The 23,043-nt window shown below is 40.1% G+C and overlaps 1 protein-coding gene across 2 annotated transcripts in view; it reads right to left on the bottom strand.

Moving 5' to 3' along the window:
- Positions 1-17,198, bottom strand: part of NR1H4 (nuclear receptor subfamily 1, group H, member 4) — an 80,631-nt gene extending 63,433 nt beyond the window's left edge. For both annotated transcript variants that reach the window (XM_006888520.1, XM_006888521.1), the window contains exons 1-2: positions 17,068-17,198; positions 8,806-9,171 (exon numbers count right to left, since the gene is read on the bottom strand). In XM_006888520.1, the coding sequence (XP_006888582.1) occupies positions 8,806-9,171; positions 17,068-17,176 (475 nt within the window). In that variant the 5' untranslated portion in view covers positions 17,177-17,198. The remainder of the gene's footprint in view (positions 1-8,805; positions 9,172-17,067) is intronic.
- Positions 17,199-23,043: the final 5,845 nt, after the last annotated feature.

Raw genomic sequence — 23,043 nt, 5'->3', positions numbered from 1 at the left:
CCCAAAGTATGTTACATGGAGCTTCAAAATCCTTGCCTCCAAGGATCAGCCTGGTTTCACTCTCTCTAGGATAGACCTGCTTGTTTTCTTAGTAGTCCATGGTATATTGAATACTCTTTTCCAGTGCCACAGCTCAAAGGCATCAATTCTTCTTCTATCATCCTTAGTCATTGTCCAGCTCCCTGATGCAATTTGCAATTTGCAAGTAGTTGCAAAGACCATGGCCTGGATCAAACATGCTTTACTCTCTAGACTGACATCATTGTTCTTCAATACTCTGGAGAGGCCCCTGTCAGTGGCTTTTCACAATGCAATTTGTCTTTTGATTTCCTGGCTATTGGTACCAAGAATGTTGATTGTGGAACCAAGTAAGCTGAAGCTGCTAACAATCCCAATCTCTTCTCCATCTATCACGATGCTTCCAATTAGCCCAATGGTGAGAATTTTTGGGTTTGTTTTTTGTTTGTTTGTTCGTTTTTGTTGGGTTATTTTTTATGTTGAGCTTCAATCCATATTGAAGGCTGCAGTCCTAAACCTTCTGCAGCAAATGCCTCAGGTTCTTCTCAGTTTCAGCAAGCAAGGTTGTGTCATCTGCATAATGTAGGCTGTTGATGAGTCTTCCTCTAATCCTGATGCCACATTTCTCCTCAGAGAGCCCAGGCTCCTTCATGATCTGTTCCACATATAAATTGAAAAGGTATGGAGATAGGAGAAATCTCTGGCATACACCTTTGCTGATTTTGAACCATGCACAAGAGAGAAAGACCCTGGATGAGACGGATTGACTCAGTGACTAGGGTAATGAAAGTAGATGTGTTGGAGACAATGAAATTGGCTCAAGATAGATCAGAGCTCAGAACTGTTGAACGTAGAGTCACTAAGAATTGTCCTCAATGGCACATAACAGCAATGAGAGTGTTTCCTTGCTCTGCTCTGTCGACTACCTCCTATTCCAAGTATAGGTTTTCCACGAGCACAATCAGATGTTCTGGGATTCCTATTCTCAGAGTTAGTCACAATTTGTTGTGATCCACACAGTCAAATGCCTTTGCATAGTCAATGAAACACAGATAGACATTCCTCCGGTTACTCTCTGCTTTCAGCCAAGATCCATCTCACACTGACAATGATGTCCTCGTGCCATGGTCTCTCCTAAACTCAGTTTGTGTTGCTGATAGTTCTCTGTTAATGTACTGCATATTGTTACTAATTTATCTTAATAAAGATAATTAAAATGATGGATGTGTTCTGAAAACCTTATGGATAATGAAACACACTTGGCATTGTAATTAGCTACAATTAAAAAGAATAAATTTAGTACTATAAAATAGAGAATCTACCATTTAAAAAAAGTCTTATTTTCTTCTAAACAACCAGTAGTAATAACCAGTACCAAATTTTCTGTCACTGACTTGAATCTAATAGTAACCTCGTAAAACAAGCTTTCCACTTGCCCTTAGGGCTTCCAAGTAACCTCTGCAGGAGCAGGCTGCCAGGCCTTTTTCCTGAAGAGTAGGTGGTATGTTTTGATGACTAGTGTTTGAAAAAGCCAATGAATACTTAACCACTCTACCACCAGGAACTCTCCCATTGAGAGTTTACTAATGATAATTAACTTTTACAAAATTAAATGAACTGAATTATTTTTTAAGAAATACTGCTTTATTTACAAAGTCCGTATATATATATACGTTGTTTTTCACACCGAATCTTTCCCATTTCCTTCTCCCCCTCACTCCTCCCATTAAATTGTGCAGCCCTATGATTATCCACCCTCTACCCCCGACTCATCCTCACCCCTCTACTCTCACTTCCCCTCCCCTTTGGATTCTCATACTCATTCTACAATAATCGTTTTATACAGTTAAATGCATTATATTGCTAAAGACTCATGATAACTCCCAGATTTGTGCTGCAAAATGTCATGACAATTAAATAAACGGAAATGCCTAGAGCTCCCAGGGAGCTCTGGTGGCCTAGTTGCAAGAAGTTGCACTACAATCCTGAAGTCACATGGTTTGAGGCCCCAGCTGCTCCATGGGAGAAGGGGATGGGCAATCTTCTCCCATGTGATTAACTGCACCTGAAAACCCACAGGAAGATCAGCTATGGATTGGTTCTCAGCAGCAACAACAACAAAGCTCCCAGAGCAATGCCTGCACACAACAATCACTTCGTAAATGTAATCTATCATCTTCTTCCTTGTTATGATCTTTATTGTACACGTAGGGAGTCTGAAGTCTAGAGGAGTGTTAGTCCCTTGAGACTGCTGGGAACAGAATCAGCAATGATAGGTATCTAAGTTATCTAAGGACTCTTCAGAGTCCTATTGTTTTTGTTACTGTTGTTGGTTGCCTTCGAGTCCCATTATTTTCATGATTTTTATAATATCTATTATGAATGGCTTCTAAGTCAGTGAAATGCTTTGCATCAGGTTCTGACTTGTAGATTTCATTCACTGTTGTTGTTAGATGCCATTGAATGGGCTCTAACTCATAGAGAGCTCATGTACAAGAAAACAAAATCCTGTCAGAGTCTGTATTGTCCTCACAATCCCAGCTGTGAGTAACCCCATTGTTGCAGTCACTAAGTCAATTCTTTTCCTTATGGGTCCTCTTCCTCTTCATTGACCCTCTATTTTTTCAAAGATGATGTTTCTTTTCTAAGGACCAGCTCCAACTGATACATGCCCAAAGCATGCTCAACGATGAAGTCTTATATCCTTGATTCTAAGGAACATTCTGGCTGGCATCCTTCCAAGACAGATTTGGTCATCAATACCACAAGTGAAAGGCATCAAGTCTTCTTTCATCTTCCTTATTGATTGTCTTGGAGAGGGTGTAGTTGGAGTGCTTTTTGGAGGCAAGAATGACGAGACTTTGCCTCACCTTCTTTGGACATGTTGCCAGGAAGCTCTAGTCCTTGGAGAAAGACATGATGCTGGGAAGGGTGGAGGGTCGGTGAAGGAGAGGAAGACCCTCAACCAGGTGGACTGACACGGTGACTGCCACAATGGGCTCTTGTGTGTCAGGAAGTGTGAAGATAGGGCAGGATAGAACAATGTTCAGATCTTTTGCTCATAGGGTTGATATGAGTTGTACTCAATTTGATGGCACCTAACAACAACAACAACAACAGCAGCATTTATTGTTCAACTCTCACATGACTGTGAAGCAATTGAATAAATACTATAGCCACAAAAAAAAGTGTAGAATTCATTACATCAAATTTGAGAAAATCAGTCTTCATTTGAACTCAAATAGAATCTTAGTAAATACTATGGGGAACACTCAAGATCTATTCTCAACACCAGAATAGTTTCAATAATTTTGACAGATTTTGTAAATTTTCAGAACTAAGTCTAATACTTGGTTCACTATCTTATGTAGAAATATATTAAAAAAAGACAACAGAGTCACCATTTATTCATACAGTGTCTTTTAAAGACTGCTAACATTTGTGGACTCCTCTGGCACTGAAATGAATGTGACTAACAGCGACCTATTTGGAAATGTGGCCCTTTGGAATCTTCAGTCGGTTGCCAATGGATTTTGTTGGTTGAAGGTGAAAGTTTGAATCAAGATTCATTTAGACACTAGCACATATCCATGCGCTCCCCTGCTAACTGAGGGGGAAGGAAAGCTCCTAGTTTAATCTGTTGTTGTGTATCATTGGGTCAGAACTGACCCATAGGTGACCCTCCAGTGGGTTTTCAAAGACAGGAATTACATAGGAGGAGAGGCTGGTGGGTTTGAACTGCATGCCTTCGGGGTTGCAGCACACCTATGGCAAAGCAAGCATTGTCACTCTCCACCACGCTACTGTTCTGCAGTTACCACTTAAATCCAATGCTCACACACATACACATTGAAAATCACTAGTCTGTCAACAGTACCATAAACAGTTATGACAAATAAAACATTCAGAAATGTTTGTATATCACAAATGGAAATAGTTACTGAGATCAATGAAATCAGGAAGTTTAAGCATGTTTTTTGAGATCAAACCAACTTGTTGGCACCCAATGATTCCTTTCAGTCTAAGATTTGTTTCTGACTGAACTCTGGTATATTAATTAAGATTTAATGCATGTCCATCAGATCCTGAAGTACAAACCCCCACAGTGGGCAGTTATGGAGTAAAATTGCATCTGGTAAGAAAAAAAAAAATATCTCTGTGAAAGTGGAAGACACTTTCTTCCGTTGCGCTCTACCTTATTCCGTAAGCCTTCTCAGATTTTCCCTTGCAGCCCTTTCTCTTTTCCTAGTCGCTAACTCAAAGCCATGCTTACAGATGTGTTGTTACTCTTTTTTGTATACTGTCGAGTAGGAAGCTACTCATAGCTGACACTCCAGCTGGTTTTCAGAGGCAGCTAACCCTTGGAAGGAGACTGTCTATCTTTCTCCCATGGAGCAGCTGGTTGATTTGAACTGCATACCGTTAGCATTGTAGCACAGCTTCTTACCACTAGGCCACTTCTACTGATGTATATAGTCAGCTCCAACTCATAACAACCCTCCAAAAGGTTTCCAAGATTGCCCATCTTTTGTTTTGTTTTGGTTTTGGGTTGTGAATCTTTTAAGGGAGGAGATTGCTCATCTTCAGGATGGAGAGTAGCTGGTGGATTTGAACTATTGACATTTTGGTTAGCAATGAAACATATACCATGTCACCGGGGCTCCTTTTACTCATTGTTATTGTTAGGTGCCATCAAGTTGGCTGCACCTCACAGAGCCTCCATGTATAACATCCCTGTGTTCCTCAGAATAAAACCCTGTCTGATCTTACACCACTCTCTCAACCTCTGCTCTACTGAATGTCATTATGGTGGTGACTGTGTCAACCCGTCTCACTGAGTATTCGCCTCTCTTTTACTATTTTATTTTATTCTGCAAGATGAATATACTTTTCCAGGAACAGGCTCAAAGGATGTGAAACAAAGTCTCATCGTCCTTGCTTCTAAGGAGCTTGGTGATTCACTTATTCCAGGATAGATTAGTTTGTTCTTTTGGCAGTTCACAGTGCATTTGATATTCTGGCCAACCCCTCAATTCACAGGCATCAACTCTTCTTCTTTGGTCTTCCATATGCATTGCCCAACTTTCAGATGCATAACAGGAGATTATAAACACCACAGCTGAGGCCAGGTGCATTTTGAATTTTAAGGTGAAATTTTTATTCTTTAATACTTTAAAAAAATTCGTTGGTAGGTTATTTACCCTATATACTATGCCATTTGATTTTTTTGACTGCTCCTTTTACCCAGTCACTAAGTTAGGCAAATTTCCATTTAGTCACTAAGTTAGGCAAATTTCCATCTGTTTTATCAAAGAAAACATTAAAAACACAAAGAAGTAAATGATTGGCTTTTCCATTACCACAGCCTGAATCCCAAGATTCCAGACATGAAATAAAATTTTCCCAAACTAAAATAAATAAAGAAGGAATTAAAATAACTTTGAGATGATAGCACAGAAGAAGATGCTGATCTCTTTTCCTTCTACCTTCATCCCCGGACTGAGTCCTGGTATGTGAGGATTGACAGGAGAATGACAACAAATTTGGATTCTCTTTACTGAATAGCTTAGGGAAACCCTCAGAGTGCCCTGCTCCAGTGTGGCATAGGAGCAAATGCAATGGTGGATGGTGTCTCTGGGCAATAATATACCTTCAAGGACAAGCCTGGAGCAACAACAGAAACCACTAAAAAATTAAAGCAAAAGAGACCAACCATGAAGGATCAGAGGGTTCAAGACCCCAGGCTGATGCTGCAGAGACCTTTCATACTCACAGCTGAGATCAGATGGAAAAGAACGCTCCAAGCAGATTTCAGATTGTTTTGACAACAGCACTGAGGACCATATCCCGACCCTCAATTTCTCCAAGAAACTTCAGTATCAGAAGTTCAAAGTGGAGGGTCTTGGTGGAGGGATCTGTTGTTGTTGCTGTTGATTGCTTTCGAGTTGAGCACGATGACTCACAGCGACCATATGAACAGAAGGTCTAAAGCCCCTCCACAACTATGGACATTTATCAAAGTTCAAAGAGGCTCCAGAGGCATGTTGTTTAGGAAGTGGACGCCACTCCTGCTTCCAACCTGGAGGGACCTACTAATTAGAACTTACTTGAGGGCAGTATATTTTGGGTGCCCAGTCATTTAAGGAGAGTTAATATTATCATGGCTGGAAGAATAAAACTCATAGCCCTGGTCATGCATAATTCTTGACATTAAAATAGGCACAATGATATAGCTACATTTCAGAGTTCCTTCAAGGACAGAAGAAATGTTTGCAGACTGTCTTCCATAATCATTGATATGCTGTAGAAATGTAAATTTCTAGATAAAAAAAGACTTACGATGGGTTTTTCTTTTGATTTAGAATTGCAGAATAAAATATGCATGTTCTTATCGTCGTGCAGAAAACATGGTTTAAAGGATTTTCTCTTTCTCATTTAGTTAATAGTAGTGAACATGCCTTTTGGTGATCTAATGGAGGATAGCCTCTCCTGTGCTGCTATCATCCTATACATTTTTACAATCACGGCACGTATCCAAGCTGTGTGGCCATGAGTTGCCCTGGGGACATTCCAGGTAAAGTTTACACTAAAACCAAATTCCGAGTCATGGAATCAATTCTGATTCACAACAACCTTTCATTGCTTTTCCGATGTTAGGAATCTTAATGAGAGGACACTGCCTTGTTTTTCTCCTCTCGTAACATCAACTTTTTAGTTATCGGCCCAACACGCAATGAATTACCACCAGGGCTAATTCTTTCACTTTACCTAAGAGGGTTCATTAAAACACGGAATCCTTAGGGAGCTCTGGTGGCCTAGTGGCAAGAAGCTGCACTGCAATCCCAGAGGTACACGGCTGGAGAAGGAGGGGCAATCTCCTCCTGCACCAGTCAGAATCAATTTGACGGTACACACACACACAAAATAATAAAATAAAATAAATTTAAAAAAAAACCCACACAAAACCAACACAGAATCCTGGAGACTTTGACTCCGCAGGTCCGGAGTAGGGCCCAATAATTTGTGTCTCTACAAGTTCCCAACTGTCTTGCTGCTGCTAGTCCATGGGAAATCTTTTGAGTATTATTACTCTGCATAGGCCAAGTAATAGGGCTTTCATTCATTTTAATAAATGTCAAATAGAATCATTGTTGTTAAGTACCCTCAAGTCGAGTATGTCACATAGCGACCCTATGAGAAACAGATCTGAACCCTGTTCTGTTCTGTGTCATCCTCACAATCTCTGACACACTCAAGCGCATTGCTGCAGTCACTATGTCAATCTTTCTGGCGGAGGGTCTTTCTCTCCTTCACCATGTCTCCACCTTTCCAATCATGATGTCCTTCTCCAAAGAATAGTCTCTCCTAGCAACACGCCCCAAATTGGTAAGATGAAGCGGCATCATCCTTGCCTCCACGGAGCACTCTGATTGCACTCTCTCCAAGACATACCTGTTTGTTCTTTTGGCAGTCCATGGGATATTTGGTACTCTTCTGCACCACCACAGTTCAAAGGCATCCATTCTTCTTCTGTCATCCTCATTCATTGTTCAGATTTCAGATGCATAGCAAGTGATTGGAAAGACCACGGTTTGAATCAGGAATACCTTAGTCCTCAAACTGATATCATTACTCCTCAATAATTACTAGAGGTCTCTGACTGCAGACCTTTCCAAAGCAGTAAGTCTTCCGATCTCCTGACTGCTGACTAAGTGTACTGTGTATCCAAATAAGAGGAAGTAATTGACAGGTTCAATCTTTTCTCCATCCATCATGATGTTGCTTATCAGTACAGTGGTGAAAATTTTTGTTTCCTTGCTGTTATGATAAAGTCCATATGGTGTGCATTCAATGGTTGCTGAATGAATAAATACAAGACTATCGCAGGCGACTCGACGGCACATAACAACAACAACATATATGGATAATCCTACTAAGTAACTCTGTTCTTTCCTGTGAAATTTTACATTTTTATCTATGTCCTCTTGGGAGGAAACTCACATAGAACTCTATAGAAACTTTTTAATATGATGTGTTATATTTTTGTATTTTCAACTAATTATCTTTTCCTTATGATTTCTCCCAGATCCAGCTGGGTGCTTGCCAAATGAAATATTTATAATTTCTTCTCTTTTCTCCTTTTGTTTTTCTTGCTGATTCTTTCTCAGTTAATGAAATAACATGAAAAGGTACTTTAAGATATTGATTTTATTGATATTTATTTTAATAATTGATGTTTTAGTCACTTTAATCTTGATTTTGAAAGAAGTGAGATCAATAATTTATCATACTTTTAAAAAATTACAAAAAACAAAACACACACAACCAACCAAACCAAAGCCCACACCCCTTTGCAGTTAATTCCTGCTCATGGAGACGCCACATGTTGCAGAGTAGAACTGTGTTCCAGAGGTTTTTCAAGGCTATGATCTTTTGGAAATGAATTGCCAGGACTTTTTTCCAAGACTCTTTTAAGTATCTTCAAATAGCTCATCTTTCAGTTAGTAGTCAAGTGCTGCAATAAAACTTACAGCTAACTAAATTGAATCACAATTCCCTTTAACTATGAATGAGATTGTAGATAGGAGACAGCCTTAGCGAAGCTAAGTGTTATCCAAGGAATTTATCCTAGAGACCTATGACAGCCCAGCAAAGATGAGCAGGTAGGAAAAGGAAAGGAGGAAATAGGAAGTTATCAAAGGAAGTAGAAGAATCAAGCTCAAAAGATTTCAGCAACAAAACAGTGATGCCTAAACATAGAAAAATTGCCAAGGAAAAGATGCTTACCTTTGCACCCTTCACAGGTGAGCGCATTATAATGGTATCCAGATGCTCTGTCTCCACAAACGACACACAGCTCGTCCCCCTTTATTCTCCCTGTTGACGGGCCCATTCGAGCCTTCTTGATGACAGGAATCTCTGCAACCTCAGTCTCTCCCTGGTAGAGAGTTTCAGATGGCATTCGCCTGAGTTCATAAATTCCTGGAGAGTACCATTCTTCGGGCTGCTGAGGGTAGAAGCCCAAGTTGGAATAATAAGATGATGAGGAAATTTGTGGCTGAACTTGGGAAAACTGAGCATTGCTGTATTGTGAATACAATTCCACATCTAGATTCTGTCCCAGAGAACCTGCTGCTTGTTCTGTGAGTACACCTAGGAAAAAAATGGCAAAAAACTTGGAATTAATGTTATTCTACAAAATAGAACATTTAGCATAATAATTAGCAAAGTGAATGCCCAAACTGGGATATGTGATTATATAAAAATTAGAAACTTTTATACAGCAAGAAAAAAATCTATAAAAATAATTAAATGGCACATTTAAAGCTCAGAAATATATCTGCAACATAGAGACCAGAGCAAAAAACTCATAAATATGTAAAGAGCACTCACAAAGCAATAAGAAAACACCTAAGAACCTTATAGATGAAAAAATTATAAAGAAGAGGAGTGAAAATTTTTTTTAATTATAAACCGAAGAATTGACCCAATTTTAAAAGTCCTATTCTAATATTTCTTCATCCTCAAAAGCTGAAAGTTTAAAAAGTTTGATGATACACAGTATTGGGAAATCAAACATTTTTTATTACATTATTTATATAACTGGCAAAGCAAACATCATTTCACCATCAGTTTGAATTAATTTAACCACAACAGATTCATCCTAGAGAGGGTTAAACCAGGCTGCTCCTTGGAGGCAAGGATTCTGGGGCTTCGCCTGCCATACTTTGGACATGTTGTAAGGAGAGACAGGTCTTTAGAGAGGTGGAGGGACAGCACAGGAGGGGAAGACCCTCTATGAGCTGGATTGATTCAGTGACTGGGGTAATCGGGATGGGTGTGTCGGGGGCAATGAGATTGGCACAGGATAGAGCAGGGTTTAGGGCTGTTGTACATAGGGTCTCTGAGTCGCAAACGACTCGACGGCACATAACAACAACAACAACACTATTATTATGTGGACATCGGGAATAATTACGTATTACAAAACATTTAAATGTATCTTGAGTAATTTCTGATCCTGAATTGAACCTATTAAAAAAAGTGAAACTCAGTATTGGCTAGTTTGAACCAACTCATAGCTGACTCTTCAGCTGGTTTTCAAATGCTGTAGACAGCACCAGAGAAAACTGCCCATCTTTCTCCCTTGAAGCAGATGGAGATTTGAACCTTTCACTTTTGAGTTGGCAGCAATATTATCCACAGTGAAACTTAAGAGTATCACACTAAATGAAATAAAGTTAGGGTTTGCTGACCAGTGAGATTGTGCCTTTCTTCAAAAGTTTGCTTTTCAGATCTTTTGGAATTTTGGCCTTTTCAATAAAAGATTGAGGACTTACGCACCTATACATGTAGATAGCTCTTTCTAGTACTTAAAATACAATTTACATTTTTATCAGTAGAAGCATATTATAGAGTCCTGTCCTTTCTAGTGTCAGGCACTTCTGTGGTCCCATTTATTACCTGTGACAGTTTCTAGAATACTGCACTGATAAACAAAAGGTCTACGCCTCCAGTCATTCAAATCCACCAGTGGACCTGCTTGAGAAATTCGGGCAGTCTCCTCGCATTAAGATTGGCAGGCTTGGAAATTCAATGTAGGGTCACTGAGTTGGAACCAATCCAATAGTTATTATTTTTAATACGATGAATCATGAGAAAGTGGGGAACTTTGTTTCTCTAAGTAAATTAGAGTTGGTCTTGCCTGACATCTAAGCCATAATTCTGAATCTTGTTATATTGCCTTAAAAAAAACCCATGACTTAACCACCTATCCTGGGCCTCCCTTTGCTTATCTGTTAAGAGAAGCTTCTATGCCACTTGATATTATATACTTTTTTTTATACTTGAAATTTTCATGAATCTGTTTATGGACATTAGCATCCAAGACTTTGCTACTATGACAAAGGGGCATATAGATATATTAAAGATTTGCTGGGGGGAAAAAAAAAAACCACACAACGCTTTCTGTATTGGCTTGAGAAATGATTGGCAGAGCACAGAGAACACAGTGTCTAGGGAAAAAAATCCGTTTTCTCTCTTTCAAGCCTGACTTATCCATTTAAAACTCGCCTTGAAACGTGTATCTGACAGATAAAATATTCGGCAGTGGTGCTTTGTCTTATGATGACAAAGCAGAATAAAAATAAGGGACTGTCAGAGACAAAATAAAGGATAAAAATATAAGCAAAAGCTGGTCTATTTCATAACCCAATAGGACTAAAATTTCACTAGTGAGTAGGATTGGAGAGAACTAAAAAGTATTCATTTCCTTTATGTCTCACTTTTATCCCATTTTACTGAGTTCTCCCAATCTAATTTCTTTCTGTTCACAGACCCTAAGTCTAGTATTAGCAAGGTTAAGCAACTTGTCCAAGTCCCAGAAGTCAATAAATGATAAAAATCTATATTCTTTAGTACTTAAGTAGCTATATTGGGGGTTTTTCCCCCTCCTTCCTGCAGAATGGCAATTAAGTTTTCCAAACACTGTTTCAACAAAATGAATGTTTTCACTATCAAGAGACATAATTGGATCCTAACTCAAGTTGGATAATGATTTTAACAGGAAAAGTATGAATGTTACAACATGTTAATGAAGCAATGCTATTATTCCTAAAGCACCTTCACTTCTAATATTTCAGTGTCCTCCCTCACCAGGTCTCCACAAAGTAGAGAAGATGTATATACAAGGCAAATTAGAATCAAGCAAAAAGTGTAGCTAGTGCAATTTGAAATAGTGAGAGTAGAACAATTTCTACAAGTAACCTTCAAATCTGCCTATCATTTTACGTCAGCTTTGCTATTCCATGGGGTAGCTGTAAAATAAAATTCTTGAGAAAAAGAAATTTGAAAAGTCAATTGCCCACTGCACACCTGTGATGCACGGATGTGTGGATGAGCAGAGAAGGCTGGAGGAACAGGAGCCCCTGACTCACTGACGTGGTTTGGCCCCATGTGGGGGCTAGGACTAAGTGAGGAGGCCATCAGGTCTGGATTGCAGGGAGAAGTATGTGCTCCCAAGCTTATGGCTGATGCCCATTTGAACCTAGCTAGCCGGGGATGAGTTGGCTGGGCATGACCAGAACCCGAGTAGAAGAAGAGAAGATGATTCAAGGTGTTTGCCAGGGTAGATTGCTGCAAGCATATGGCTTGTTCTGGACTGGCCTTGGTTTGTGGATATAGATACTCAAAGTTTTAAAGCTGAACAGAGAATCCTTCAGCAAAAAGGATGTGCTTAACACGTTGCTGCACACTTTTAAGTTGAGACCGTGCTTAGAAACACTTTTTTTTTCCCGTCGTCACTTGCAGCAATGTGTTAAGAACAAATATTGTATAAGATCATCATTGTAAAAAAACCAGAAGGATAATGAGTAAGGTGTGGATGGGTATACCAAGAGGGAAGGGAAGGAGCAGAGGGGCTGAAGGTTGGGTGATGGAAAATCATGGGGTATCAGAGTGTGGTAGGGTAGAGGAAAGGGGTAAAAACCCCTAATGTTTATGAATGAAACACAATGTAAACAAATGACTGTATGCAAACCAATAAAAAAACTAAAAAAAAAAGGACATGCTTGATCCCTCAGAGTACTGCTTTGATAGGGACTGGAGATCTAAGACGGGGATATAAAGGCATGAGGTATGAAATAACTGTCTTACACGCTTTCACTAAAGCAGTGACTAGGAGGATGCTTGTAAGGGGGTGGGGAACTCCACAACATAGATGAATGAAATATTATCTAAATGAAAGACTGTAAAAATACAATGTACAAGGGGAGCTCTGGTGGCCTAATGGTAAGGAGCTGCAACTACAATCCCAGAGGTGCACAGTTCGAATCCACCAGTTGCTCTGCCGAGGAAGGAGGGACAATCTCCTCCTGTACCAGTCAGATCTGATTTGATGGTACACTCACACAAAAATAATAACAATAATAAAAAATTACAATGTACAAGGAGTTCTGGTGGCCTAGTGGCAAGAAGCTGCACTGCAATCCCAGAGGTGCACGGTTCAAATCCACCAGATGCTCTGCTGGAGAAGGAGGGGCAATCTCCTCCTGTACCAGTCAGATCTGATTTGACAGTACAGACACACAAAAATAAAAAAAAAAAAAAACCAACCCCACAATGTACATGCATGAAACACAATGAGTATGAATGATAAGAATATTAATAATAGAAGAGGAAAAGGAAGTAATAAAAATCCTGCTGAAGATTATCCAAAAGTGATTGGAACAGTACACTGACAGAGAACTACCAGAAATACAAGCTGTGTTTAGAAGAGGCAGTACTAGGGATGTTATAGCTAATGTCAAATGGATCTTGGCTGAAAGCAGGAAGTACCAGAGGAATGTCTGTGTTTCATTGACTACGCAAAGGCATTTGACTGTATGGATCACAGAAAATTGTGGTTAACCTTGAGAAGAATGGGAATCCCAGAACACCTGATCGTGCTCATGCAAAACCTGTACTTGGACCAGGTAGCAGCCCTTCCAGCAAAGCAAGGAAACACTGCATGGTTCAAAATCGGGAAAGGTGTGTGTCAGGGATGCATCCTGTCTCTGCACCTTTTCAATCTGTATGCAGAACATATCATGTGAGAGACTGGACTTTATGAGGAAGAATGTGACATCAGGATTGGAGCAAGACTCATCAACAACCTGCATTGTGCAGATGACACAGCCTTGCTTACTGAGACTGAGAAAGGCCTGAAGCATTTGCTGCAGAGGGTCAAAGATGATAGTTTTCAATACAGATTGAAGCTCAACATCAAGAAAATGAAGAGGTTTTCAGAGGCAGTAAATCACAAGGGAAGAGATTATTCATTTTTATCTTGAGCAGCAGCTGGAGAAATTGAACTGCACGTTTTGGGGTTGGCATTATCTATGCATCTGGCAGAAAATTTTTCATGACTGTTAGGGAGGAGTTCTTAAGCGGAGATGGACTCCAAAGGAATTCCTTACATGGGAGGCAAAATTCTTCTGGCTAGGACTTCTCCAGGTTTCAGCAGATTCTCTAAAGCAGTGACATCTAAGAGAATTTTCTGAAATGTTGTTTTTGTGTGCCATCAAGTCAGAACAAACCCATAGCTGGCCCTCGGGTGGGTGTTCAGAGGTAGGTAATTGCATGAGAGGAGATTGCCCATCCTTCTCTGGCAGAGCAGCTGTTAGCCTCCAACCACGGGCCTTTGGAATTTCAGCACAGCTTCTTGCCACTAGACCATCAGAGGTCCCACGGAGCATCTCAGAGAACTTTCCAAGAAGAGGGAAGCATTCTAAACCTATACCGTCCACTGTGGTACCCAATGACCACATGGGAGGTGTCAGTGGTTGAGTGGCAGGATTCTGCCTTTCCATGTAGGTGATCCAGGCTCAATGCCTGACCAACAGACCTCAAGAAAAGTCACTGCTGGTCAACCAAAGTGAACTTGCATGTTGTTTGATGTTGAACAGAATCCAGCTCAGCTTCTAGACTGAAAGGGGCTAGGTAGAAAGACCCAGTGATCTACATCAACAGAAACTCTCAGCATCACAGGAATCTGATCTGTAATCAATCCTGGGAAACATCCAGCAGGGTTTTGTTCTGTTGGGCATGAACTAGCCTTGAGATGAGACAGCTAAGAACAACCACAGGGGGATACTGAGTGCTTGAAATGTAGTGAATGTAACCAAGGAACTGAGTTTGACATTTATTTCATTTCAAGTAATACAAAGTTAAAAGGAAAAAGACAATATGGCAAGTGACCGCCATGCTGGACAGCAGCTGTAAGGTGTCTGTGCTCAGAACCACTGTGTCCCCAAATGGGAGAATCCTTCTTATGCAATAAGAGTGACACATTCCTGTGATCTCACAGTTTCTGACACATCTGAGAAATCACTTAGCTTATCTCCATTTTTTTTTCTCCCCCATCCCTGGCACAATGTTGAGCATAGTAAATGTTTAATAAATGTTCGTTGAATCAGAGTGAATGGAAAAATTGCCTTTCCTTATTGCCTAATCTATGGTTTCTTGACTAGATTACATGGCTTCATTTTGTAAAGCAGTTTGCAAGCCCTGGGTCCTGACCTTTGCAGCGTTGGTGCCTCGTCAACTGCTTACTGTCCTCTCCGAAGCCAAATTCAGTTCCCACAGGTGGAATGAATCTCTCCTATCTTCTGTACGCACCGCGGCTATTTGCACTTATCAGAAGCATGGGCAACTGCGTGATTTGTTCATGTGGTTATCTTCCACTCTAAAACCCTAGTAGAGAAGATACTGGTGACGCATGCCAGGCTCAGCTGGGTGTGTCTGGATTCAATTAATCCTAAATTACCAAACGTGAGAATTTGGGACAGACACGGAACTCCTTCAAACTTCCATTTCTTCATCTATAAACGTGCATTCATTCGCATGATTGGAAAAGTAGAAGGTCTGCATAGGAGAGGAAGATCCTCAAAGACATGGATTGACACAGAGATTGTAATAATGGGCTGGAGCTTGGAGGATATGAGGAGGAGGGTGCGGTTTAGGGCAAGGTTTGGATCAGTTGTTCACAGGGTTGCTGTGGGTCAGGGTAGACTTGACAGCACCTTGCAGCAAATAGTACTTGTGAGATGCTCGAGTAAAAGCAAGCTAAGACAATGGTTATAGATGACGTCATAACTGTCACCTTGTAAACATTCAACCCTTTGTTGTTATTGTCCCCATTTTATCTGGTTTCCCCCTTTTTTGTTCATTCCTAGCACCTAACACTATTCTCAGACACACAGTAAATGTTTAGGAAATGTTTGCTCAATTGAAATTAAAGGAACCTTTGTTTCCCCAGTATTCCAAACAATTTCCATTTCCAAGTACATTATCAGTCACTTTCAAACATCACATTCAAATAAAACGGTTAGCTGCCAACACTACGGTCAATAATATGATCAAAACTGCAACAAATGTCTGGTATGTCTCTTTCCTCTGGAAATATAAAGGCGAATTTCTGTTTTGAGAACAGTATTAAGATGGACAGAATTGTATTGTCATTGTCTTAATTCTAACTTATGTTACCTGTAATTCAGAAAAAACAATTCGTATAAACCTAAAACGCAACTACACATTCAGCTTACCTGCCATAGGCTATTTGGATTCATCTGCTCTGAAACTAGATCCTACTGGTTTTTCTCAGTCCTTTCTGAATGCCACTAGCCATAGCAGTGGGAGTTCTGATGGTCTATTGGCTAAGAAGTTGCGCTGCAAACTCGAAGGCAAGCAGTTTGAATTCTCTGAGGGAGAAAGATGGGGGATCTCCTCCAGTGTGATTTACAACCTCTGAAAACCCACTGGAGGATCAGTTAAGAGTCAGTTCCAGCAACGAAGACTTGACTTGTACATCGTATGAAAACACATCATAAGTCATGACCCTGGAACACACACGCATGTAACTGGAATAGAACATCCATGAAATAACACTCATGCATACTTCTTAAGGTACAGGGTCCTGTGATTTTCTTTTATTTTATTTTATTTCTGTTTCTCACACCAGCCACAAAATCATGATAGAGATTTCAAGACTCACTGAGGTCTGGGGCTTGCAGTTTTAAAAATACTGTTTTTCAAATATTTGCACAAGTGTCCATAAGCATAAATGCAAGACTTGCCTAATGTTTCACTTTAAAGAATGATGTTAATTTAACACAATGTCCAATGATGAGTTTTAGAGAAAATTCACACAGAGTTAATGTCAGTTAGATATTAATTATCTTAAACCCCCTCAAAAAACCCAAAACTTTTGAGTCTGATCAAAGTGTCCCTAAAGGACAGAGTAGAACAAGCAAGTGCCATATTTTTATCCTACAAAAGGGCTGATGGACTCAAGCCACTGACCTTTTGGCTAGCAGCCCAACACTTAATCACAGTGCCACCAGGGGTCCTTCTGACCTTCTTACAAACCTCTAAAAATCACCCTCCCCAAACTTTTACCCCTAGACTTTGAGTCTTATCAAGCCATCTTTGATAGTGTTCTGTTACTGTAACAGCAAACGAGCCCCAGAGCTCCTCAGTCCAGATAGGACATCTCAGGCACCTCAGTCCTACCTTTAGCAGTTTTCATGCCAATCATTTCCATGATGATTCCTGACGCTGAGTGGCTGGGGCGAGGACTACTTTGAATGGAATTTTCTAGCCCCTGAAACTGCATTACCATTCTTTGCTTTTTCACAGCAACTGAAAATGAGACTAGGTAAGAAGTGACAGAGGCCAGAGGTTGTGCAGTTTACTGATTAACTTCATTACAGAGCAGAATATTTGTAAATGTTTATGAGACAAGGCCTTGATGCCAAATTGCCTAGTAAGCTGGAAACCTGTCTCTTAGATAAACATTTTCAGGGAACAATTTCAGAGAGTAGATTTCTCTGCTTAGTGGCTCTGAAAGTAGATTTTGGGGGTAAGTGCCCTATACTGGCTCTTGATAGCCATTTTCACCAAATGGATTCAAAATAACACAAATATGACATCAGGAAACAATCAAGCACAACGGTTAACAGTGTGAGTTCTGAATATAGACTCTTTCTACTTATTAGCTCTGTGGTTGATGGACAAATTCCTCACCAATTATCAGCCTTGATTTCTCCAGCTGTAAAATGGGGCTGATAATTATACAACCTCATAGATCTAGAGCCCTTCCTTGGCCACAGTGAATAGCTAGCCATCAATGCTTTATGACTAGAAGGATTATTCAAGCTTGGAACTCACACTATGTTTGAGTTGCTTATGGCACAGAAACAATTATATTTTTATCCTGCACCATAACTTCTGGATACCGAGCCTGTGTCTATCAGCTGTTTTCTGAAAGACAGACTTTCAGACAAGAGCTGTTAACTTCGGAGCTGAGTCCAGATACAATATAGCCAGTTGCGCTATGTAACCCTGGGCAGTCTCTCAGCTTCCATGGGCCCCATTTGACGACATTAACAGATGGTAATTCATAGATAATACTTCCCGCCCTACTTCCTTTACAGGCCTGTGGTGAAGATAAAAAGATATAATAATTATGAAAGTGCTTTTAAAAAGGCCAAGGTGCTGTATATAAACATTCTAACCACTGCTAGAATAGGCACTCTCTCAATTAAGCTTCAAGCGTGCCCTTTAACAGTGGTATTACTTATGAAGTTGATTGTCTTCACCTCTGTTTTACTAATGGATAAAAGCAGTCCAGTGATTTTAAGTGGGCTGTTTACAATCTCACAATTAAAGCTGGGACTTTAACCCAGACCCTCTGACACAAAATCTTGTGGTTGAAAAACTAAGATGCACTTGTCTTAATTGACAAGAAAGCACTATCCTGCCTTGAGAAGACTTGAGTAGAATAGATCTGTGGTTACTAAAAACCATAATGCATACTAGCTTCAAATGTTCTACCTCCTGAATGTCCCACTGAGTTTTTCTAAAATACCTAGGCTATCTTTTGCCCTCAGCAATTTCTATAATAAAAACTAAATGAGCCAGGGAGTCCTTATTTCTGAGTGAAAGTCACATGGGATGTTCTCATACAAAGACTGATTGAGTCTTTTTGCTTCTATCTTAAGGATGAACAACAATCTTATTTTTTTCCTAAACTTATTATTTTTCACAAGATTTGGGTTGTCCAAATGTTAGCTACTAGCCACAGATGTTGTTTGTTGTTATGCGCCGTCAGGTCGTTTGCGACTCATAGCGACCCTATGTACAACAGCCCTAAACTCTGCTCTGTCCTGTGCCAATCTCACTGTCTCTGACACACCCATCCCGATTACCCCAGTCACTGAATCAATCCACCTCATGGAGGGCCTTCCCCTCCTGCGCCTGTCCTCCAACCTCCCAAGCATGATGTCCTTCTCCAAGGACCTGTCTCTCCTTACAACATGACCAAATTATGTCAGACAAAACCTCAAAATCCTTGTCTCCAAGGAGCAGCTTGGTTCAACCCTCTCCAGGATGAATCTGTTTGTTTTCTTAGCAGTCCATGGTGCCCTCAGTACTCTTCTCCAACACCACAGCTCAAAGGCATCAATTCTCCTTCTATCCTCCTTGGTCATTGTCCACCTCTCTGTGATTGCAAAGACCATGGCCTGTATCAGAAGCACCTTAGTCTCCAGAGAGACACCATTGCTCTTCAGTACTTTGGAGAGGTCCCTAACCCCAGACTTTCCCATTGAAATACATCTTTTAATTTCCTGGCTACTGGTGCCAAGAGTGTTGAATGTGGAGCCAAGCAAACTAAAGCTGTGAAGAATCTCAATCTCTTCATCATCCATCCTGATGCTGCCAATTGGTCCAGTGGTGAGAATCTTTGTCTTCTTGACATTGAGTCTCAATCCATACTGAAGGCTGCAGTCCTTGACCCTCTGCAGCAAGAGCTGCAGGTCCTCCTCAGTTTCAGCAAGTAAGGTTGTGTCACCTACATAATGCAGATTGTTAATAGATTTTCCACCAATCCAGACACCAGACTTCTCCTCATAGAGCCCAGCCTCCTGGATAATCTGTTCTGCATACAGGTTGAAAAGGTATGGAGACAGGACACATCCCTGGCGTACACCATTCCCAAATTTGAACCATGCAGTGTCTCCTTGCTCTGTTCTGACGATCGCCTCTTGGTCCAAGTATAGGTATAACAGAACACTAGCCACAGATAGCTATTTAAACTTAAGTTTAAAAAAATGAATTCATGTTGATTAAAATGAAATAAAACTAGAGTCAGTTACACTAATGGTTCAAATGTTCATACAGTAGTTAATGACAATTAAGTTAGCACCAATGCAAGTTAATCTGTGTTATCACAGAATAAAACACTGCATAATCCTGAACCATTTTCATCAGACGCTAATCAAGGGAATTGGAGACAAAGCTAAAAAGAATCATTGGCTATGAAAAAGGACTATCACAGGAGCAAATGTTAGCACAGTTCCTCTGAGAATTGTTCTTAAGAGAAGATTTGGCCAAAAGATTTTGAATGGTACAATCCTCTTGTTGTTACAGGCCATCAACTAGATTATATTCATAATGACCCTGTGAACTGCAGATAGGAACCTTACTCTACGTTGTGCCAGCCTCATGATCTCTGACATGCTCACGTCCGTTGTTACAGTCACTGTGTCAGCTCATCTTGTTAAGACTCTTCCTCTTTTTCTCTCAGCCTCTATTTTTCTCAGCATGATGTCTTTGCAAGGGCTCATCCATTTTATTACAAAGACTTTATTAAAAAAGTGGACAGATTCCTTTTTCAGCCTGGCGCTTTAAATACTCAATTCTGATTCCTAGTCTTGATTACATTTTAGTTGCTTATTTAACACCTATTTAACTTTAAACAGATTATTCAACATCCTTTAAGTCTATCTTTTCATCTGTAAAAGAGTTATAATAATGGTGTCTACGATTGCATAAGGAGCTGCACCACCCACCCAAAGACAGATTCAGGTTCAAATCCCTCAGCTGCTCCTTGGGAAAAAGTTGGTAATCTCCTCTCATGTGACTTACAGCCTCTGAAAATCTGCTGGCGGGTCACCTAGGTGCCAACTCAAGGGCATGTAGCAAGAAGAAATCTTACAGTAGTGTTGTGATAATTAATAGTGTCAAATAGTTATAAAATGCTAACTATGCACCAAGAACTCCTGGTGGCAGAGTATGTTATGTGTTGGGGTGCTAACTCAAAGTTCAACAGTTCAAATCCACGAACATCTCTGTGGGATAAGAATGAGCATTTTCTTGCCATAAAGATTCACAACCTTGGAAACCCATTTACAGGTGTTGTAACAACTTGGAATTGACATGGTGATAGTGGGTTTGGAAAATGTGTGCTAGACATTTTTCTTGCAGAGTTAAATAATTTGCTTGTAAGTGGTAGAGATGAGGGCAGTCTAACAAACTAAAATGTACTTACTATGAAACCCTCCACATCAAAACTGCATGAGAAATGGTAACTTATCAAAAACATAATTCTTCTTCTTGTAAATTTATGGTCAGATTTTATTGTCAATTTTTCTCAATTTGACTATTCTGGGTACTCCTAAGACCTGGTTTCTCAGCCTGTACGTTTGAGAGCCAAGTCAGCTAACCAACCTGTTGAAAATCTACACCTCACAGCATGCCTTCCCCAAATTATACAAACTAACAAAAAAAAAAATCTATGCTTTTCCTAAAAGAAGCAGTAACCTACTTCATAATAAGGGAAGGCACATTTGATTTTTGTTTCCATTTATTGACATCACTAACAAGATTATCAGCTGTGAGATTTCTTGCTGTTGTTATTGTTACATGCCGTCGTCACTTGTGACTCACAGTGACCCTATGTGCAGCAGCTCTGAAATCCTGCTCTATCCTGAGTCAACTATATTGTCTCTGACACACCTGCCCCCATTACCTCAGTCACTGACTCAATCTATCTCATTGAGGGTCTTACCCTCCTGTACTGTCCCTCCACCCTCCCAAGCATGACGTCTCTCTCCAAGGACTGGTCCCTCCTTGCAACATGCGCAAAGTATGCCAGATGAAGCTTCAGAATCCTTGCTTCCAAGGAGCAGCCTGGCTTCACCCTCTCTAGGTCAAACATGCTTGTTCTTCTACCAGTCCATGGTTTATTCAATACATTTTTCCAGCACCATAGCTCAAAGGAAAAATTTTCTTCTATCATTCCTACTCATTTTCCAGCTTTCTGATGCATAGCAAGCAATTGTGAAGACTATGGCCTGGATCAGGTTCACCTTAGTCTCCAGACTGATGTCATTCCTCTTCAGCACTCTGGAGAGGTCCCTGACAGCCGACTTTCCTAGTACAATTTATCTTTTGATTTTCTGGTTGCTAGTACCAAGAACGTTGATTGTGGAGTCAAGCAAACTAAAGCTATTAACAATCTCAATTTCTTCACTGTCTATCATGATGCTGCCAGTTGGCCCAGTCATGAGACTCTTCGTTTTTTTGATGTTGAACTTCAATCTATATTGAAGACTGAAGTCCTTGACCTTCTGCAGCAGATGCCTCAGGCCCTCAGTTTCATCAAACACGGTTGTGTCATTTGCATAATGCAGGTTCTTGATGAGTCTTTCTCCAATCCTGATGCCACATTTCTCCTCATAGAGTCCAATCTCCTGGATGATCTGTTCCACATATAGATTAAAAAGGCATGGAAATAGGATGTATCCCTGGCATACACTCTTCCCAATTTTGAACCATGTAGTGTTTCCTTTCTCTGTTCTGGCAACTGCCTCCTGGTCCAAGTATAAGTTTTGTATAAGCATAATTAAGTGTTCTGTGATTCCCATTCTTCTCAGAGTCAGCCACAGTTCAGATTTTTTGAGAGAACAAAAATCAAAGTCACAAAGAGTTAATAAAAAATCATGAAGGTGGCTTAGCTCTATGAGAGATAAGAAGACAAGAATAAGAGGCAAGAGTGATAAAATATTTATACTGAAATAAAACTCCATTTTGTCCGAGTCAGTGATATCTTTTCATCTGCCAAAAACTTCCAACTCTCCTTCACCCATCAAAAGCAGACCTACAATCTCTGGAGCTGAAGTCAGAGAAATGGAAAAATACTTGAGATCACAGATTCAAAATATTCTGATGTGTCTCAACACCACAAGTCATACTTTGTATTGTTTTATTGTGAGAACTATATGCATTCAGACAACATACTGACTGCATCACGATTTTCTCTGCCTCCATTGCACAACGATCATTCCAACCTTCTCTGCATCATCTCAGTTTTGATGATGTCTGTGTGTTACCTAACAGAGAATTGTATTCAAGATGTATTTACCATTTGGAAGATTCTAATAAAGACGTATTAAAGTCAGATACAAAATTAGTTTCTGCTGATGCAAAAAAAAAAGTTAATAAAAGTATACTCAAAGAAGAATTGGTAAAAACAGTCAAGGAAGGTCTAAAGTAAGGAGAAGTATTCACAGGAAAGTATCATAAGTGAGTAAGAGTATATGAGGTCTTCCAATTTTTAAAAGCTTTTCCTTGTGTTTGAGTGAAACAGAGTTAATAGAGGAAATTAACCTTTCATTCAACAGTGTGGGTGCATTTTGTTTTGGG

The sequence above is a fragment of the Elephantulus edwardii genome, unplaced genomic scaffold, assembly GCF_000299155.1.
Source record: "Elephantulus edwardii isolate Elephantulus edwardi_28Jun2011 unplaced genomic scaffold, EleEdw1.0 scaffold00068, whole genome shotgun sequence".
Taxonomy (NCBI): domain Eukaryota; kingdom Metazoa; phylum Chordata; class Mammalia; order Macroscelidea; family Macroscelididae; genus Elephantulus; species Elephantulus edwardii.
Note: the sequence above shows the minus strand (reverse complement) of the source record. Positions and strands in the feature narration are given on the sequence as shown.